Below are 22,800 nucleotides of genomic sequence, written 5' to 3'. Positions count from 1 at the left end.
TTCAAATTCCATTACTGTCCTTAAGATTCTTACTGATTCAGCTGAGCGGATAGAAAGCATCATCATCAAATCTACTGCCAAGGCAAAAGCTCAAAGTATCATTACTGCCAGAAATGATCAACCCTAAAGGGAAGCACAGATGACACTAGTACATTTACCATATGAACTTTATTAGATCAAATGGTCTAATTTTCCTTATTCTACTTGCATTTATTCTGAATTCCCTACTTGCAGTTATTCTCAGTCATAAGTGGAAAGTCATAAATTGGCAGCTCTAATCAGGCAAGGTGTATATATGAGCATCCGAAAGAAATAAAATGTAGTGGGTTTATCCCTTTTGAAATGTTAGAAGAGACTCTATAGACTGTTCTGGTCATGGTTTATCTGTTACATGACACAGTGAAGGAACAGTATCAATTTTTCAGCTTTTCATTAGCTTCCAACATGCAGAAGATGCATTAAATAGTGAGATCAGAGCCCACATGCTTAAATGAAATATAAGAGAGAATTAGGAAACTGTTCTTTTGACTCCCACATTTGCAATAAAGCCCCAGTGCAGCCAAAGGATTGCTTTGTGTATAAGTAGATTAAACACACGGACTTCCCCTTCAAAAGACTCACTTGTAAGATGCATTAACACTGGCAAGGAAGTACAATCTGAAGTTACCAAAAAAAAGTAATCTTGGAGGTTTGCTTTTCGCTTTGTTTTTCTTCCTACTGCAGAGTAACAGCTCAGTCATTATGAACGAAACTTGAATATAGAGACTTTTCTACCTTTTCCCTTCAGTAAGAACTAAACTGTCTGTTTAAATTAGGCCATAACCCATTTGCAGCCAAGACCTGAACAGAAAAAAAAAAAAAAAATATTACTGTCTACTTTTCTCTTTTTAAAAAACACAGTTTAAAAGTGATTAAATGTACTTCAATGTTTCTGCAGTTAAAACTCTTGTGGCCATGAAAACTGTTCTCATATTCCCTCCTGCTCCTTGTGTAAAGCTGGCCCTTGATTATCCAGTTCTCCAGGACACATTCGTGAGAACAGTACCTGAACTTATTACTCCACGTTCACATATTTATGCCTACAACAGCCTGATTTTTTTTCCTCTTCACTGACTGGGAACAATTTTTATGATTTTACTGGGCATAAATACTTAATCTTTCTCACTTCCAAACTTCTTCAAGTTTGTGATCAACAGAGTATTCACTGTGTAAATCCTTGTTCTCATGAAGTTATCATTCTTGTTGTCTGATAGAAAAATAATCATTTCACAGTCAATAAAATCCTAAGCAGTGCTGACGAAGTCATGGTTGTTTGATGACTACAACACAGGCACCAGCTCTTCCAATATTTAGTGAAGCCATCTGCAGAAAAGAAGATACAAATTAACTGAACAGGAACAATCCAAGCAAGAGATTGCTGAAGTGCTGTGTCAACATTATTTTAAAACGGTCAAAACTAATGGGAGTATAAACCACTAAAAATAAATACAACCCACAATATCCTAGTATTGTAGTTTTAAAGTTACTTATTCACATCTCACATCTTTCACTTGAAAGTGTGAGAAGAGGGAAAAAAAAGAAGTGATTTTAAAGCTGTCATCAGTTTTGTGAACTGTTGATATGCACGGGGTTTCTCTGTAGACTGTAGCTGATGCTTCCATTTTAGTCCCTGAGGCAAGATCAAGGCCACTAACACCAAAATTGTATGGTTCCTAACAGGTTCATGTGTCTTTTAGAATAAGTTTAGCAGCTTTAGACACTGCTCAAGGCAACACGAGGATTAATAACTTTAGGAGACTGGATGTTGCTGAAACTAACACAGCAGAGTCAGTTTATATGGTATATAATAATAATAGTAATGATAATACACTGTAATTAATGGTACTGTACATATCAAAGTAGAAGTGTTACATATTTCCTGTCTGTCCAAGTGTGTTTATTCTTTTTATTTTTCTAATGTGGAATAATTTTTTATTTCCTACAGAATGTCATGCAAATGGTCTCATGATTTAAGTAACAGTAGATAAAAAAGATGTGTTTCTGAATTAACTTTACACTATATATGTCTACATTTAAGTTTGACAACAGAATCCCCCTTTTGCAATCATAAAAAGAAACAGACATTTTTGAACATTATACATCTTCCCTATTTTAAATTATTATTTTAGGGTAAGATCACGCCTTCGAAGGATGTACTTTTCTTCACTGACTTTAAAGAGAACTTAGGGTGACTAATTCAGATGCAAACATCTACACTGGTGGAACAAATTACATTTTCAGAAAGTCTTAAAACAGAATTAATAACAGAATTATTAACAGAATTAATAAAACTTTCATTTCTTTTTAAGGCTTTGCTATGAATCCAAATCTTTCCAAGCACTACCGTGACATAATAAAATACATTCCTTCTACAACAAAATCACCGGTCCCCAGCTTCTTGCATTATACCACTATTTCATAGCAACATAGAATCATAGAACAGTTTGGGTTGGAAGGGACCTTTAAAGGTCATCTAGTCCAACTCCTCCTTTAATGAGCAGGGACATCTTCATAGATAAGGTTGCTCCGAGCCCCATACAACCTGACCTCGAATGTTCCCAGGGATGACACATCTACCACCTTTCTGTGCAAACTGATCCAGTGTTTCACCACCCTCAGCATAAAAAATTTCTTCCTTATATATAGAAGATATATATTGGGAACATACATATAGTTCAACACTTCAAAATGTCTATCAAACAGAATAAAAAGGAATTGAAGAATGAAATGAAAACTAGAGTCCCCACACAAAATAAACAAATTTTCATCCAAAGGATCTTCAGGACATGCTGGTTACCAATTAAAATTCCAGATATATTTTGATAATTTTTATGGCATTTCTTCTGCATGAAAAAAGATGAAGAAAATTAATTTGCTATAGAAATTTATCAGAACAAGAATTTTGTCTGAAAGGTAACAAGATTATATTTCTAAGGGCTACTTATTCTGTCTTTTTCCAATTTCTTAAGATCTAATTCTCTCTTTTCTGTCTTCAGAGGAAACTCCTGACATAACAGCTGATAAAATACTAGGACTGTTTTTACAGTTATGGGAACCTATAATTTTTTTCAGAAAAATAATGGTTTTGTGTACAACTACAAAGTATGTTACAGACAAAAAAAAAAAAAAAAAGACTTTATGATTACCTGTGTCCATTCATTAGTTTGAGGGTCATATGCTTCCATAGTGTTCAGGTATGTTTGACCATCATAGCCACCTACTGCATATAATTTGTCACCAAGGAGACAGACACCAACAGCATCTCGAGGCATACTCAGTGGAGCCACCATTGTCCATGTATCAGTTTTTGGATCATACCTGAGGAAAGAGAAAGGAAACTGAATGTCCAGGGAGAAGATAAGTGTCAATTCATGATGATCTTCACTTGAAACATAGTCCTTTTTTTCTGGAAAAAAAAAAATCCTTTAGAATCTTGACCAAAATATGCTTCCTAACAGCAAAAAGAAAACATACAGATTTATTGTGTTCCCAATATAAACCTCTAAATGTTGATTAGGAACTTATGCTCAGTAACCTTTTGGAATAAACTGATATATTTGTGGGATAAGGTGTCATAAAAAGAGATTTGAGAATGATATAAGAGCAATATCTGGATGTATGTATATTTTTATGTCTATATTTTAAGTATGATATTTATTGTAGCATATTAAAAATATTATTTCTAAAATTATATTACACTATATTTTAATTTCTAAAATTATACTATACAATGTTCACAGCCTGAAAACCTCCCTAAGAATTCAGGGGATAAGTTTAACTGCATTATAGTTAGAGTGCTATCATTAATCTCCTCCCGATACTTGCTCAAGTGAACAGAGAAGTAGCATTTTTAAGACATTAATCACAATAGAATTTTTAAAACTGAGGGCAAAATTTCTTTTGTTTAATGATAGTCATTTAAAAATTAAACATTTAGCATAAGCCATAAATTTAGATATTCACTAACAATGTAAATATTAGTTAATTTCAGAAGCCATTCCATTGTAACTATTTTAAACATCCTTAAAATGGAAAAGAAATGCCTTTTGATAGTGCCTCTTCCTTTGTTACTACGGAAGTCTGGAGTATCTGGTTAAACTAGATACCTCATTTTTAGATAAAAAATATTACTAAAATAGAATACTGTATCACAGTATAATAAAATTAATTTAATCTGTCCTTAACCATCTCTACTATGTAGTATAATCACTTGAAAACCAGTGGAAAAAATAAACAGTTTAAGGATACAAATCCTTTGAATGACTTTAGTCACCTGCTTAAGTGTAAGATAGATCAAACTTTGCGCATGATAATTACTCTAAAATAATTATAAAGGAACTCGATAATGGCTAAAAATCTTATTTATTTATAAGTCCTCTAACTACTATGTTGTTACATAAAATAAGCATCAAACCTACATAATCTCCTGCAACTTCAAGAGACAGTGCTAGCTACAAGTTCATTTTCTGGGGAAGTCAAGTTCTTTCAACATATTTTCCTGTGGTCTAAACTTTATTAACTAGTAGTTTATAATCCTACAGAAAGTTGTATATACATATGCTTTCCAAAAGGAAATTTCTAGGCTTTTACTACAAAGACTGACTATAAGAGCCCCTGCAACTCTTTCAGTCATTCATATTTTCAATAAGCAACTACTAGGAATACTGTTACAAGTCCCACATTATAATTGAAAAATTGATTTTTTTTAACCTTTTTAATATAGATATTGAAACAACGATGTTACGGTGCTTTGCTTGTAACTGCCTTTTCATTCATAAATATGATCTTCAAATTGTACAATAACAGAATTGTTTTTAACCTTGATTAAATTGTTCTTGACAGCTAAATACATTTTAGGAAAAAGTTCTACTAATCTGGCTGCTATTCCTTCTGGTTTTATTAGGACTCCTCAGAAAATAAGGTGGTAAAATTTTGTGTTAATCTTTTTATGTCTAGAATACCATTAAACTGATTGCGTTGTTTGTTTTACTTTGTTTTTTTCATTTTATTTATTCATTTTCTATCTTTCCTTAAGAAGTTTTGAGTTAAATATCTAGATAGGTGATGTTCTAAGATAAATGTCTTTTAAAACTTCAGAGGAAAATACTTTAAAACAATGCTTGAATATGTGTAAGAGAAATACACATGTAACAAGCCCCCAAAAAACAATTTTGAATGAATTTTTTCAAAGACTGTGACTTTTTCAACAACAGCATCATATGCCTCTAGCTGAAAGAGTTTCACAAACAGTGAAATACACAAGCATGCATTGTATCTTCACCTGCCTAAAGGTCATAAATTTTAATAGGCTCTTTGATACACTGCTTTTGAGTTACAAGGGCTAAGGTGAAGGGCTGCAAAAGCAGGTAAATTAAATGCAGTTGACATCTTTGAACTTTTTTGGTTTTTTTAATAAACAGGTAAGCAAGGGCTAAAGAAAATTCTTATAACTCAATTCTGGCAACAAAATAGAACTGCACAGGAACTTGTTTTTTGTAATTGCCAGGAAAATGTCTGAGATTTCTTATGTCTTTTCTTCTCCTAAAAACAACTGAACATTTCATCTTCATAATAACTAGGTATGACCTAGGGTGAGAAGGGTTATGATAAAAGTTCCTGAATCTGGAAAGAAATCAATTTTAAATCAAGGTGAGATGAAGGGGAAAAAAAAAAATTGTAGATCACTTGCTTATGTTTTTAATAGTTTCCAAGTTTAGAGTAATATTTTGAAAAGAAACCTACTTTATAAAATCTGCCAAAATATCTCCAAAATTTTATAAGTCTTAAAAAGGAACTAGTTATTTTACCTTTAAAGAGGAATAAAACATTGTAGTTTTCTCGCTTGTGAAAAGCAGACAAACATATTATTTTATTTTAGAATGGTTGAATTCCTATGATTCTTTACGATTGCATCAACCTTAGAAAAGTTCAAACTGTGAGTCTTAATTACTATTGAACAGGATTTTAGCAGTAGTGTTTAAAAAACACATATCTGCTCTCACTAGATTTATATAATCTCAAAAATAAATTTTAAAACATTATGTTTAGTTTGACAGTCTTCCAGAATAAAATTGGTGTTTGTATAAAGTACATCCTATCAGGCTGTATCAAAATGACAAAATGACTGAAGCAGAGACTCATTCCCTAAAAAAAAAAAAAGAGTTAAAAAAGATTGATGCCCTATTACTCACTTTAAAATACCTCATTATCACTTACTAGTCTTTGGTTTCCTAACTTATTGAGATGTTTTTATTTTTTGAAGATGATGCGTTAGTTTTTAATGTAAAAACAGGCACATTAAATCACATCCCAGTCATCTTATAAACTTATCTATCACAGGGTGGGCATAAGAGTTTTTTCATGTTTTAGTGGATTCAACTGGTTAATTTACATCCAGTCTATGCAAGTTAATAGCCTTACAAGTTCTGATTTCTTAGTCCCAACTTTTAGCCTGGAAGCTAACTGCCCATGAAGTACATTATCCACATTTTTTGCTATCAGTGCAAAAACACCTAGACAAGGAACACTGTATAATGTCATTCAGATACCCGTGCATAAAATAGCTTAAGGTTATGTGGTTTAGTTTGTTGCTATAATCCCCCCTGAGAAAGACAAATGTTGTGGGATGTGGTTTGTCTTCAACACGAAAAGGGTTTTCTTCCCAGAGACCAAAAAATTAAAGAAAATCTCCCTTACAAGTACGAATAAGCAGAAGTAGTTGGAGATATTTCATACTTATTAATATTGTTACTAGTAGTCTTAATATACATTTATTTCATTGAAAATGCTGGTTATCGTTCCTTATAAATGGAAGCCCATGACGATAGGCCCTGTAAGTACAGGTATCATGAGGTTTCTCTGATGAACCTTCCATCTGTTGGAGACAATGTAGTTTTAAAGTAGTGAAGGGAATGAATCTAAGACTGAGCAAAATCACATGGATAACATAAGGTGTAAGTTTTAACTTATAATTTTTGGATTACATATTGAGTAACTGGTAAATACCACACCACATTCAGCAGAAAAAGTAACTGATATTTAGTTAAAGTTTAATGCCTTTAGAAAATAAATAGATAAATCTCTCCCAGCACCTTGTATGTTGTATGTTAAGGTAAACAAACAACACAAACATATCTACTTCAATCTGTATATATTTGGAGAGTGTATTTTTCCTTATTCTATTTTAAAGCATACAGAAACAGAAAAAAGCCAAACCTTCATGAAATATTTGAAGAGGACCTTCAAATTGAAGACAATAATCTCTCCGACTGTACCCTACTGCCCTACTGGATATTCTTGAATTTGCAGAATATCCACTTGCAAAATTCAGGGTACTGTAAATACAGTGTGTAAGGCTCATATCAACCCATCAGGAAGTGGCAGTGTTACTAAAGGAAGCGATGTCATGTACGGTAATATCCATTGCTTAAGCAGTTCTATATTTCTTCTTTGCTCAACTATGCTTTTAGAGTCACAAAATACTTCTAAACACAATTCATTGTTATAAAATTATTTTAAGGCTGAATTTTTATGTCTGCAGAGTTTAGTTTATGACTCTGCAATGTGTAATATCATGCCTTAAAAACAAAGATTTCTTAAATGAGATGTGAAGACTGTAGTTTTGTGTCCATGATAATACATAATAGTACTGTGAAAAAAAAAAAAAGAGAAAGAAAATAACCTTCAAAGATATCGTCTTCTACATACTTCTATGGATTTTTTCAAGTAAACAATAAGATGGCATTTCTTGGGGTAAAAACATCTTTTAATTTTACTATAATTCAGCTAAGAAAATGATGCTACTGGACATTATTTTGTATTAAAAAAAAGGCATGCATAATTGGATACCTTTCTACATAGTCCAGCAGTCGGGAGCAATGGTTAGAAGCAGGAGCATCATGGCCTCCAACTGCATAAAGAAAGCCATCACATGTAGCCACTCCTACACCTCCTCTTCTCTTACACATAGGAGCACACATATTCCATTTATTTGTGTGAGGATCATAATATTCCATTGAACTCAAGCATGAACTTCCGTCACGACCTCCAACTGAATATAACCTAAGAAAGTCCACACAAATAAAAACGTTAATAAAACAAGAGCTCAGAATTGTAGAAATAGAAATAAGAAGCATCTAAGTTTTTTTTTTTTAATTTGCTGTCAGCAAACAGGAAAAGGAAAAAAACTATAATCTCTCAAAATCACATGAATTTCATAGGGTCGGCAAACATAGATGATTTTAATACAGTAGTTCACATACTACTTAGTTCTTTGCCCACTTGAATAGAAAAGAAGATATTTTCTTTCTAGTAATGGGTGTTTTTGCATTTCGATTACAGCATATACTGCCAAGAGTACTTTAAGTGACATGCAGATTTGTCCTATAGTTTTATAATACATGTAAGCAGGGTTGCTGCCTAACTGCTCATCATCTGTGAGGTGGAAATGAAAGTGCTAATTTATAATTGGTAATCCAGACAAACAAAACATATGCAATCAATTTGTCAGAGTTTCTCTGTGTTTTTATTTTGCTTCCAAGTATTGGGAATTAGTCTGACAACTGCTGTCCTGTATTTTAATATTCTATCTTGTTTCATTCTTTAATACTGAATAGATTCACAAGGTTCTAATTCTCCTTGTGCAAAAAAAAAAAAAAAAGGAAAAAGAAAAAACATACTGCATAAGCTCTGCTTGCTAAAGTACAAACCATATGGAGAACTGTAGTCAGTCTTTGATCTAGTATTCAGCCAGTTCCACATACAAAACTGTTGATGGGAGGCTCATGTCCAGAATCAATTTTACACTTACAACACAGTAGACATCAAATATGCAGTGCATTGCAGAAAAGAATATTGCATTATGTTTTAAACATGGATTTTTAAAAAGTACTACTTTTTACAAAGTTTCAAGGATCTTGGTTAAATTGAAGAAAAGTCTTCCCCACACTGACCTTAGCATGTCTACTCAGCAAGTAAGAAAATTTTAGTCCCAGGCACTTTATGCTGATTTTCTTCATCGGAATATATAATGAGGATTGAGTTCTGTAGGGGAGTCATGGAAAACTTCTGAAAATATTTCAAATTTAAAATGGCCAAAATGTGGTTTAACAAAATATATGTTGTGTTTGGAACTATCTGCAGGCAAGAAACTTGTTTCCTTCCTCCCTTTATAATGGTTCCCAGGAGGAAATGGTTCTGATTGTTCTTTCCTAATATTACCATGCTGCATTCACTTCTTACATGAATCCTTTTGCAGTCTGTTGCCTTTTCTGCAGTGCCTGGAGATTAACTAATAGAAACACAGGCTATTTTAAAGCCCAAGCATTGAGCAATTTACCATGCAAAAGCTGTCTGTGTGAAACAATTATTCATTTGGAAGCTTTTACTGTCCTAAGCGCTCCATGAATTCAGAGCTACTTAAATGTGCATTTACCATTATGTTTTGTTGGCATGGCTGCTGATGAATTAGGAAGTACTGTACTACCACTAAATATGTCACTGAAGCCATAGAACTTTTTCGTGCTGCCTGAAAGACATATTTCTTCTCAGACTAAAGTAGCCAGCAGAATCCATACTCCTCTATGAGATGTTAAAAGAAATACACGTTTTTTGCAATTGGTTCTGTAGATTCAGCCCTGAGACCTTTACTTTTCTATATGACTATGAGATATCTACAGGTGGGATCCAATTTGAGAGTAAGACACCTGCATGTAAGTGTTAATCTGTGGGTGTCTGCAGTGTATAAGTTGTTTTTGTGCTCGGGGTAGTCAGCCGAGCCTAAAGAACAATTCGGTTCACCAGCCACAATTGTACTTTTTTTTCTTCAGCAGAGAATAAGAACTGCAGAACAGCACTTAAAAACTTAAAACATGCAATCCATTTACATTAATATAAATGTAAATATAAGCATTTACATGTAGGTGTCTGCAAGGATGTTATCTTTATTTTCAAAGATGGGATTTAATTCAGCTGCCCACAGACAGTGATCAAATGTTATTTTGACATCTAGGGTACAGTGACATTCCCTGCAGGCTGGCAGATATGACAAAGACTACACAGGACAAACATGCATGATTGCTGGAGGTCAAGTTGGCTATCCTGAGGCAATTAAAATGGCAGTAGACAGTTACATGCAGATAAGTGAGTTGATCCCTAAAAATGAAGACCGTGGTTAATAAGCCTGTGATTTCCAAATAGATTTCTAAGTAAATATTTGGACACCAAATCACTTCACACAATTTTAAAAAATGCAATGTACCAACACTTCTGAAGAGTTCAGTGTGAATAATCATGTGTTCCCTGAGTCTGAGTACCTGCCATTTTGTTTATTTCTTTTGGCATTAAAAGTTGTCATCTATTCCATTCTCTTTCAACTGAAATAAATCTATAAGATTCCCACACAGAAGCACACTTTTTCATTCCTCTATTTCAATTAAGACAGCTAGCAAAATATAGCCAAAAGCATTCCTGAGTTGCTGGTAAAAAGACAGCAAATGCTGTTCATAAGTAACTGATAAAAATTTCAGCCAGTGATCAGGACCACCTAGTTTTGGTTAAAATGCTCTATGCTATTCAGAAACAAAATTCATTTCCAAAATCAGATTTTGGAACTATCATTTTAGGGTTTGATTGTGTTTCTGTCTCAGCAAGAAATAGCTCATAAGACTAACAACAGAATTTTCTTTAACAAAGGTCTAGTTCAGACAAATAAAAGTTGGAAATCAAGTAACTGTTTTGGAGCTCCAGTTGTGGCTGAGCCTGAACACCTCAGTGAGGAATTGCTTCCACTCTTCAGCCAAGTTTCCTAATCCATAGTCACAAAGGCCCAAAATGACTGCAGCACAACTCTGCAACCATTGCTGAATATTCAGGATAATGTACAGCTAACTGAAACTTTTGCAATACTTACATCCAAAGATATTTAGTAGTCTTACACACTTTTTAGGGCTCACAGTTCTGTTTTATTAGATGACAGGATGAGTCAATTTTTGCAGCTTTGTCTTTCTTGGTAACAGAGTAAAATTTTGCAAGGGGGAAGTATAATGTATTTCTCTAAAAAGCCTGAAAAGCTGGTATTACTGAGATCAGATATTGGTCCTGCAATTGCAAGCACTACTCTTGTGCCTTTTAAATACAGACAATTCGATTACTTCAGTTACCAGGTGCCATCTGTGCTCTGGATGATTTCTTGAAAATACTTGTAAGTATACTTTCATTTCCACGTGCAAGTACTTTCAGAATTCCAAGATGAAAGATAATTCAGTGAGTCTGAACTTAGCAAATTCAAGTTCCTCAAATTGCACTTTGTTTGTTAATTTCACATTGTTAATTTACAATATTATCTTAGTAATTTTACCTTACCTCACTTACTACTTCAACTAGCATCAAACATATAGCTCAATTTTTTTCTATTTCTCCCAGATTACTGTTGTGTGTAGACTTTTTGTAGATATCATATCTCTTAATAGCTTTTGAGTACCTACAGTATTGTAAGATTTTTTATTTTCAACATTGCACGATTAAAAAGAAAGCTTGAAAAAAAAGCATAATCACTGCCACATAATAGTCGTAGCTTCATTCATTTTTGAATATTTTGTTAACTGAATGGCACCTCCTTGTGTATCCCATCAGAACCTACCATTCTATTATAATTATCACTGTTTAGAGGAGAAGATCAACAAGCAAAAGAGAGCATCCAGTATTGGGTACTTGTTTCCACTGATCACAGTGAAAGTTTTGCCTGGGGAGATGTTATAGATTTCTATTCCCCAACAGTCTATATTTCAGCTTGTTCAGACACTGTGTGTAGCTATGAATTTAGACCAAACTCACCCTCCTCTGAGCTGGAAATTTGTCTCTCCAGGGTTTGGTCATTTCTTTTTGTATTAAGAGAGATGGAGATTACTAAACATTTGTGTGTATATATATATATTTTTTATATATATATATATACACCTAGAAAATGCAGTACAGGTTTCAAAGTTGGAGACATTAGGAGAAATCATGACCAGCTGGATCAAAAGTATGTATCTCTGTGCTACCACTAGAAACCTTTGATAACTAATCAGAAAAGCCATTTTTAAATTCAGTTTGACAAGGCAACCTCAAAAGACCAGACTGCCTTTGATGTGAGGTAGTATGGCTTGTGAAAACAGTTGAATCATGCTTTTGCTGCATTTCTTAACGAGCTTCTGCCTTTCAAAATTCTTTCACTGTGAATATCAAAGACCACATCCAGTCTTTTGCTTAGGCCCCTTTGTACCCTTTTCTGCCCTTTCAGCATGCCTTAAAGAGCAATAGAGAATTACTCTAGCACAAAGGATTTCTGCCCAGTAGAAGTGAGGGGAAGTCAGTGCTGGACTTCTGTATTACTCAATCAGTTCATACCTGTAGGACACTGTAGGAGAGGAACGATAGCTATCCATGCTGCCTTGGTTATGCCAATGAACAGTAGTTCACTGGCAAAAGTCGAAAAAATGTAACTTTCTGAATGGAAAGCAGTAATAAATAAAGTAATAATTTCATTAATTTGGTGCAGTAATGCAGCAGTGGAGTAAATTAAAAATGCATACAGTTTGATAAAAAAAAAAAGGGAAGAAAAAAAAGTCATAGAGTGAGTGGCTGCAATAACTGCTGACAGAAAACTTTGAAAGAAAAGCACCCTTTGCATGGATAATATCATTATGGCACAGTTCTACTTCCTACACTAGGAAGTACAGTTTCCTAATAGAAAAAAACTGTTTCAAGTAAATTTTATTCTAATCAAAGTTATATGAGCTACATTATCTCTGCAAGACCAATGATTGAATGCAGATTCTACCAGTTAAAAATCTTCTTGAACATAGCAGGTAAGTGTAATAGACAGTTAAGGCAAAAGTCTTTGTAAGTTAATCATTTACTACAATGTGAGCTTAAGGCCCTTTATTTGCTCTCTTATTTATTAAAAAAAAAAAATACAGTGAATCTGTTATTACATAAGAAATTGTTATTGAATTAACAGAAATACTTTGTGCTAGACTGAGCTAATATGTTTATGGTTTCATCTTTGTGAGCTTTAGATGATACAGCTTGTTCTGTCTCAGTATCTATTTATTGCATGATTCTGACTGAAATATGTCTACACTTTTTGTAGTTCCTACGTTTAAGGAAGAATATTTTCAACATATGTCCCTTTTTGCCTATAGCAGGAGGCAGAATAATTACCATTTTGAGAAAAGAGTTTGGTCAAAAGCAGTAGTTAATAAACATCACATTTATAAAACATCAGCAGTGTCAAAACTGTCATAAAAGAACCTGAAATAACTTCTACAGCATTTAAATTAAAATATAAATTTATTCATAGGTCAAAGTATATGTAGAGTAAAATATAGTAAGAACAGAGAGAAGACTTTAAAAGTTTCTACAAAAAAGTATAAGGTTAATAACTTCTGAGTTATTCTTTGAAATATATTTGTCATTCTTCCCATTGCAAAAGGGTTTTGTAAATCTAGTTATATTTATAAAATACCTAATAAGTAATTAATATCATCCTAAATCAAATTCCGGTTTACTGTCTAGTTGGGTAAATAATATAAGATCTGAACACAGACATGTGAAAGCATTAAATTTTTGACAAGGTTAGGCACTACTGTGTTTCAGTATCAGGCAAAATATTAATGTCATTCATAAAATATTGATTTAAAAGTATTTATCTGTAGCCAGTTAGAACATTGTGAACAGAAAGAATGCAGTACAAAACATATTTTCTCTCTTTACATGATTGTAATTATATAGGCCAAGTATAGTATTTTTCTTAGTTCAAATGGATTAGTAAAGGAATAACTGAACCATCAATAAGGCACAAGAGCAAAGAAATCCTCAAGCAAAAAAAAAACATGAAAAAATCCCGCTCTGATGGGAAATAAAATTGTTTCAGACATACTTTCTTATCTTGATAGCTTGGCATGAAATTTTGAAGTGTTACTTCAGCTTTAAAAATCACAATTACAGCATATTAATACTTCATTTATTTAATAGTATTGAGCCAGTTCCCTAGTCTTTACTGAAGTATGAAAATTATCAGTGCATTGCAATTACAGGGATGACTTGAAAAAGTCTTAGATCATCTAGTCTGTGACCTTCACAACGAGAAAATCCTTCTCAATTCAGTGAATTCAACCAATAATAAAAAAATTCAGCCGAAATCAGTCTACTGAGTCAAAAGACATTTCATTTTACCCCAATAATAGTTATTAAGAAGTTAATCAAGTTTCAAATTAGAAAAAATAGAAATATCAGTTAACATTGGAGATGGCACTATATTCTGTTCTGCTGAGTATAGCAGATATTGGATAGCTGCTGTAAGGGCTGTTGCCCATAAAGTTATTTAGTTGAGTATTGAATAAGATATTTAGCTTTCTTTAATTTATGTAAGATTCAGATGTTTAAATATCCTTCCAGATCTACACATATGTGGAAATAAGAAAGTATGTGTATACACATTTATATACACACATGAATACATGTGTGCATACATGTATGTATACAATCCAAGTAAATGATTACATTTGGTCAGGGGAGTACTTCTAGAATTCTCTGACTGCACTGAACAAGGGCTTCCTTCAGGTCCCATCATTTAGGCACTAAGAACTCTTTGAGACATGTTGGGATTCTCATACTTCATCTTCCATTAAAGATAATAATTAAAAGCCAGACTTTCTGAATAATCCAGAATGTGGGATGCTAATATCTTTTGCTGTTTTGGCTATAAGAGGTAAGACAGTGATTGCTGAATGCTTTTAAGCCTGTGCTTAATTGTGGAAGCTGCACAATTAAAAAAAAATGGCTGTGAATCTTTCTAGGTGTTATTCACACTGTCTTCCACTGTATAGATTGGTACCTATGTTATCTTTAACGGAGTTGGATGGAGTGAATGGATTACCTTTTCCTTTAAGGTATTAGGATTGAGTAAATTAACTCACCATGTCTGCTTCGTCTGAAGAACCCTCACATGCCCAAATAATTGCATACCTTACTTTGTTACATTCATTATCTATGTGGAATTTGTTGTTCATTACAAAATTTAAAGAAGAAAAGAACTATGCGGTAAAGACAAAATGTTTCTTATTACAAAAACTGAATGGCAGACCTTAATGGCAAATGAGAGCTATGCTAGCTATATACCAGTCAATAGTCAACTAGTTCAAAAATCTTGTCTGGTTGGATGATGGATGAAGAGAAAAGCATGATGGGGCGTACACACTAAAAGATATAGATGCGCAGTACACATGCAAAATAGGAACTTGGCCTAAGCATCTTGGAGCCTGACCATAGCATATCAAGAGAAAACAAGCTCATCAAGATCCCACCCTGCAGTGTTAGTAACGTCTCTAGCATCTGCCGTGTTTCCTAACAATAATGGGTTCTAAAGAGCAATATATCCCACTGCATGTGTCTCTGCCTTGGACTGTAGGAAATATGTTGGATTTACTGTGAAGCTTTGTGATTTTTCATTGTCCTCTTCGAAGAGTCAAATATATTTACCTAAATTGTATTTTTTCTAGACCCTTTTAAGGCTAGCCTAGCCACATAAAAGGAGGTAAGCCTCTGCCAGGAGTCCAATTTTACAGGCTCGATGTAAAATACCAAGTTAAATCTTGCTTGAAAAAGAGAGAATATGATGCATATTGAACTGAATTGCACATTCACTGAGCTGCATGGGACCCCCACGTAGGAAATATGAATTTGTGTGCAAAAGTACGAAAGATCAGACCAGGGCACTGAATTAGTAATAAGCCTTAATGATTCTGCTAGGACAAAATGCCACAGATAGTTTATTATATGATGCATGAAAGGCAAAGAAGCAGAACTCCTGGAGGAGGTTGCAATCAGCTACGCAATCAAGTTTTGTAGGTGGTTATATGAATGTAATACATTGCTAATTCTCTTGTGTCAAACACTGAACCGCTATTAAGGACTTTGTGGAATTATTAACCAATGCCTCTCCAAGGTCTGTACACAGCGAATATATTCCTGTGAGTGACTAACTACAAGACAATTTTGAGACCCTTTCTTGTGCACACATTTATTTGGTTTTAATTTTGCTATTTTCTTGAAAAATAAGGTTCAGCAACACAAATTTTCTGGTGTTCACTTTGTAATAATGCATAATAGTCATAAGGGACATATTAAACTAAAGCAATGGCTATTTACCACAGGCACAATATCGATCTAAATAACACAAGTGTCATTCCAGCTTTGTTTCATTAAATGACCTGAAACGAAAACATTCCCCTGCACATATGCCAATGTCTGTATTGGCCAGCTCTCTGTGTTTCCCATTCAAAATGAAAAACAGAATAGCTGGAAAAGTACTGCTAAGACAATCCTCCGATTTATGGAAATCCATTACTAAATGAATGCAACTACTGCAAAACTGGTGGAACTGAATGAATGTAACTGAATATAAATAAATATAACTGGGCTTTTTTGTTTTTAAATAAAGCTAGATGTTATTGGAGCTTCTCCACCTAACAAATGAAATTGAAATGTAACAAATGAATTTGCATATGTGAAGGGACAAAATAGTAAATATGTATTAAAAAAAAAACCCAAAACCAGCGTTTGTATGCTCTATTTCTATGAATGCTTAAGTAGAATTAACAGAATGGGGAAGCCATTCTAAATTCTATCTGACCTGCTACAATCAAGCAACAGACAAAGTCTGACATTGCCAATTGATAACAAATAATTTCATAAAGGACACAACCACAAAATCCCATTTTTATGTTGGACAATCTTTCAATAAAAATATGAAAAGGGACTACATTCAAATATCAGTGACTAAGATAAAGAGAAAAAATGAATGAACCATAATGGAGAAAGATGAGGCTTTCCAAACAACTCCAATGCTAAAGATGTTGGATTGGATTAAGAGTATCTATGTTTAGGGTTTTGCTCCTATAAAAGAAATATATCTGGTAGAGTTAAGGCATCTTGCCCTTAGTATTTGTATTGTATTTTCTGCTTAAAAATATCACCAGTCATAATTTTGATGTCTTTCTTGAGATTATAAATTGTGAATCATGTCCTCAAGGGTGTCTGGGCATTTGTCTGCTTCCCTTGATACCGAATTTATGAAACAAGAGTTGGCCATTAGCCCTAGGACAGACTTGCTTCTTGGGTACTTGAAGCCCATCCCTATTCTTCATTTTTCACCTTTGCCGAATTTAAATGGCTTAGTGGTTTCTAATAATCCTTTCTTTTCCAGTGTCCATTTAGACAACATTTGATAGAAAACCTGGTCTCATGACTCAACACAAAGATGTCCAGTACGTGGCAATTATTTCATGATTAAGTGTGTAAATATTGCAATTTTACTGGCTGTAGGCACCCAGGCGTTGGCAGCAGGGGCTGCAGGGCGACCTCTGTGACGGTAACTGGTAAGTGATCTTGCTGTCTTTATCTCAATTCATAAGCAATCTCATCCTATTCTCCCCCTGTCTGATGAAGGAGAGTGAGTGAGCAGCTAGGCTGGCATTTGACTGTTATCCAAGGCTAACCCACTATAGTAACGCATAATTAACTCCCAGCTCACAGCATCCCTTTTCTCCTTCCCTCATTGTACAGCGTGGAGACTGTAAAACACAGGCAGAGACTATAAAAACAATTGTAATAGAAATACCAATACTACTACTAATAAAAAATACATTGCTGATTCTCTGTTGAAAGAATCAGATAGCAGTCAGATAGATATTGATGGGGAACAATATTATCCTGCAGCATTTCTCGTTGCTCTTTTACTTTTCTTCAGAGAAAACAGACACTTATAAAACTTTTTTTCTCAAATAAAAGATTATTTGAAAAGGCACTTAAAATAGTTTTAAAAGTTAAGATTATCCAATTCTTCGTTTTCATCATCTATCATAGAACAATAATAGTGTGTGACATTTGATATAAACAACAGCAGCAGGTGGAAATATCAAGTTCACTAAAGCAAAGGTTTGAGGATGTGGCAATCAATAAAAGGCAGAACTCCCTTCTCCTTGATTCTGCAAGATGTTGCCATGTGAATCAACTGTTTCACAGTGCGTGCCAAAGTCATTATATTTGATGCTTAACTCAATGTACTGCTGTGATATTCTACTATTTAAAGACAATCTGCAGATTATATTAAAAACTGATTTTTTTTTCCTTTTGTAGCACAGATTTATTGATATCTGTTAAAGAGAAGAAAAGTAAAGGGCCAGTCTTTTTCCCATGAAAGCTATAGTTACATAAAAAGAATGTTGACAATGTCCAACACACAAGTAAAAATTCAGGAATATTTTTTCGTAATGTAATATTTATGGCCATACAATAATAAAATCTAGACAATTTTCAGTTATGGTTCTGTCACACAATTATTTGGAATAACCTAAATCTGTATGATACAGTGAGTGTCTTTTAGGTATATATTCCAGAGGAAAGTGTGCAAACTTAATTTCATTTTTACTTACAGTTCCCCCATTAGAATAAAATCGGCTCTGAAATTAAATTACATGAAACAAGTTAGTGTCAAGGTTCAGTGTTCTTTAGGGAATGCATGCTTCATATATTAGAGACTTGTTAATAGAAAGCTAATAAATAGCTACTGTTATCTTCGAGGCAACTACATTTTAAGTTACTGAAAAGATTAGTATTTATAGGATTGAAACTGTCAACTAGGTTTTGAGCTTTTTTTTCTTCTTGATTTTAAAAATGAAGAATGAAGACATAACCTTGTAACAGTAAGTGATGATTTTTAAAAGTTTCTGGGAAATACAAGATTTTTTTTGGTACTTTTGGATTCTTGGTCCTTCTAACTTACACTATACAAGGGTACTATAGCTTTAGCATTATCTCCTGTAAACTATAGAATACCAGTCTTACATAGTATATATTACATACTAATTACATGTTACTTATGTCAGCCCCCGAAGAACAATTCAAATAAATCATCCCAACTCCTGACCTCAATCCTTTCTGATTTTTTTTAAACTTCTAAGTTAATGTAAGTCTCCACTTCATATTTAATGTTTTAACACCCACATCTGTTGCTGATGTGAGAGAGTTCGTTCACTCTTTCTCTGCCAGTCTGTGAACAGAGTTCTTAATCGTAACAAGGCAGAAAAGATGATGCTGTTTTCAGATCAGGAAGAACTACTGACCATGTTTCATCCCATGAAACTCTACAGTCATGGCAAGTCCTACAGTAGCTACCAAAGTACGTTAAAAATTGATAAAGGCATCAAGTTTAAAAAAAAAAAAATACTAAGGCTAACACCCTACCAACTTCCATTACCCTTTAACTATAAGAAAGGTATGAGGATGAAGGAGATGGAATCTCCAAGGCCTCAATACAGATTGTTACTGCTACACAGCACCAATTGCTGATTTGGGAAAATGAAGGAATGTTACTGAAAAGGAAAATTCTCGGATTCCAATCTTTGGTGTCCCATGAAAACAGATAATATTACCCTTTCTATGAACCGATAAACATTCATTTAGAACATGATGAGAGTTTTGCGTACACCCTCTTGTTGTCTCCCTGTCATTTTTATTCTATCTCTACTTTCCCATCTGAATTTTATCTATTTGTATCCATCTGTTCCTTTGCCAACTGTAATACTTCTGTTCCTTTTCTTTGGCATGACAGGCATTCTTGATAATGATGGTACTCCCTATTCAAACTTTGGACTTTCGGTTAAACTTTCTTCAATATGCATGACCAGAATTGAACACAGTAATCCAAATAGCATAAATATTTCCCCAATGAATTATGTATTCTTCAGTTGCATTTCCTTTTTTCACAGATTTCTTCTACTAGTTTTTCTGTACTAACAAGGTACAGAGCTTTTTTTTCTCTCTTCTACCATTCTCTACCATTAGTTTTCTTCAAAAATAAGACTAGTTCATTCACATATTTACTACTAAATATCCCATTTTTGTTGCTTCTTAGGGTCATCCAAATACTTCTGTAGTATAGTTCAACAAGTCCTGTATGATAATGTTCCCTTTGGTGTCACTTTGAATGGTCTGATAATTTAAATAGCATACTCCTGCTGTTACACTCTTTTATACCAAGGCTCATCTTTAAAGACTTTGTGATGTCCTAGTTGTCATATACAGTTCTTTTCTTCTTAAATTCCCTGTACTATTCATCTTTTTTCCATCTTAACTATTTCCTGTGTAACACCAGATAAGCTGCTTCACTGAAATTCTGGTAGAATAAATCTACTGTGTGTATTTCTTTTACCTAGAAACCCTCCTATCCCTTTTATTAGTTATAGTATTGGTTATAGTATTAGTTCCTTAGTTTCAGGAAGCCATTTAAGAAAAGGAATATTGTTTGTGTTCCCAATTGAAGGACAGCAACTACCATATCCTTTTACTGTAGGAAATCTGAGAGTAGCAAGCAGGTGACGTTCATGCTTGGAGAGGAAGATTTTCTGTTAATCCTTCATGGGTGAAACAATACTATGACCTCAAAATGTAATAATGCAACCTGATTATACAACAGAACCCTGTCAACTGGACTAAGATATTTGTTCAGATATTTATTTTTCTGAATTTCTGAAAAATTCATCTGGATTTTATAACTTCACTAATTAAAAATTTTTTCAGACTGGATTATGATGCACATGTTGACACAATCCTTAGGAAAGATTTTGATATAATATAGCATTTTCAGTTAAAAATGTATTACAGTGAAATAACATTAATTTCCGTGTTCCCTGTTTTGCCAAATTGTTTGAGCAGCAAAATAATTGATAACTGACTTACACAGACAGTACAAATGAGCTTCAAAACAAAGGTAAGCATAAAAAGGTTTAATAAATTAATACCTAATAAGAAGTTACTTACCAGTCTATTATCTCAGAGCCTAAGGAGAGCAGAATCATAAAATTTTATGCTAAAATATATCATTTTTTTCTGCTTAAAATGTCTTTAACTGCAAAACCAAAGGAGCATACCATAGAGGTATGGAAGATCACAAATGGAATAGTTTCCAGAATTAAAACACAAAAGAAGAGACTGCATTTTTTCAAGTATTTAAGAAGCTCATATTTGAGTTCTTCGGCATACAGTATCCCTTTTATGTGAAATACCCAAAGCAGTGTGGGAGATAAACACATAGGGTAGTTTCTAACTCTCAAACTTCAAATTAGCCTAACCCGGCTGCATTTTACTTATTTACTTCTTTAATTCACTGCAGAAGAAAAGAAACGTAGGAATAGCCAGGAAGATTCCTTAGAACCTCCATAATAAAATTGTTTCTCCTTTGTTAAATGTTAAAGACAACATCTTGTTTCTCATTGAGACATCCATTTCCAATATCCCTAGAATTTCTTTAAAAAAAATACCCACACATAAAAGTTTGCCTATTTCAAAGCAAAAAGCTCAGATGAGGAATGCAGCATATGTCAGTTGTGTGGAACAGCAGTGTAGTAAGAATAGCACCAGAGAGTTGGAAGGTTTGGTCCTTACATGTTTTCAAGTTTCAGTTCTTGGCATATGGGATGTTTTTTAAAGATGGCTATTCAGATTAAAAAAAAATAAATAATTTAAACCAGTAGTATATTTGCTATTTGCTTCAGTGAAACTACTGCTTTTCTGTTTCCAGTGGCACCCATTCCACCTTTCTGAGACACAGATAACATCTCTTTTCATTTAAAGGTATTCCACGTAAGTAATACACAAATTCAGTTGAGCATTTATTAACTGAGAGGCATTAAATACATGCTCAGCTGTGCAAAAGAAACATACCCAAAATACATATACATAATCGTATGCAGCTCTTCATAATTTTAGATCTATAATTGCAGGGTTATTTGTCTAGATCTTGCCTCTGCTAGTTTGCTGCATGGCTCATACACTATTGAAACTAAATTATTTTAGAGTAACAGGGTTATTAAAGCAGCTTTGTCCGTTTGATCTGCTCTGGAACAGTGGCATTTCAATGCCACTGTGACGTAGTAAAAATAAGCAATGACAATTAAGTTTCAGTGGTTTGCAGATGATTTCACAACGTAAAACTAACTCCTAATGTCATGGATGAGAAGTAGATCATCTTACTGTATGATACCATTATTTAAATAACGAAATATTAATAATGAATTTGTCCAATAAAGGCTATTTTATAGACTTACTCTGCAAATAGGGCACAACTGCAATATTAAAAACTCATAAAATTAGTTAACACTTGTAAAGCCTGTGCTTTTAATTAATTTGAAATTCAATTTTAAAAATATATATTTACATATTGTCATAGTTTTGGGATTATGGGTATTCTGTCAGGCCTCCTGTTACTGCTACAGAAAGGTACACAGTCTCTTATAGGTCTTGTAACATTGTTGTTTGTGGGCTAAATTAGGCTCCTTGTTTGACTTTTATGTTAGGTGACTGAATATAAAAAGAGTCTGGCAATCCCAGAAATCAATTCAGCCTACTTATCTCAAACCTGTGTCTTAGATGTGATAAGCACAACCTAATATAAAGGATTTTTGAGAGTTTATCTAACTGTATAATCAAAACTGAATGATTTGCAACTGGAAGAAATGAGGTGGGCAAAATTCAGTGGATTGTTGAATTATGCAATAGCATAGTCTACCATGAAACCCAGTAGGCTTAATAAGTCTTTTTTCCCCTATATACTTTTTATCCTAAATTTTATCAACTATTTTTTTTAATGTCTTCAACATTTACTCTCTCATTCCATCCCACATATGCAGCTGTTTCTCATCCTTTCTTCCTTGTTGTTCA

At 33.6% G+C, this 22,800-nt stretch overlaps 1 protein-coding gene across 1 annotated transcript in view; it reads right to left on the bottom strand.

The window, feature by feature from the left end:
* Window positions 1-149: 149 nt before the first annotated feature.
* KLHL1 (kelch like family member 1) overlaps window positions 150-22,800 on the bottom strand; it is a 240,105-nt gene continuing 217,454 nt past the window's right edge. Inside the window, exons 9-11 of the mRNA XM_074564447.1 lie at window positions 7,888-8,100; window positions 3,186-3,357; window positions 150-1,362 (exon numbers count right to left, since the gene is read on the bottom strand). Coding sequence (XP_074420548.1) covers window positions 1,303-1,362; window positions 3,186-3,357; window positions 7,888-8,100 — 445 coding nt within the window. The 3' untranslated portion in view covers window positions 150-1,302. The remainder of the gene's footprint in view (window positions 1,363-3,185; window positions 3,358-7,887; window positions 8,101-22,800) is intronic.

Source organism: Larus michahellis, chromosome 1 (assembly GCF_964199755.1).
Source record: "Larus michahellis chromosome 1, bLarMic1.1, whole genome shotgun sequence".
Lineage (NCBI taxonomy): Eukaryota > Metazoa > Chordata > Aves > Charadriiformes > Laridae > Larus > Larus michahellis.
Note: the sequence above shows the minus strand (reverse complement) of the source record. Positions and strands in the feature narration are given on the sequence as shown.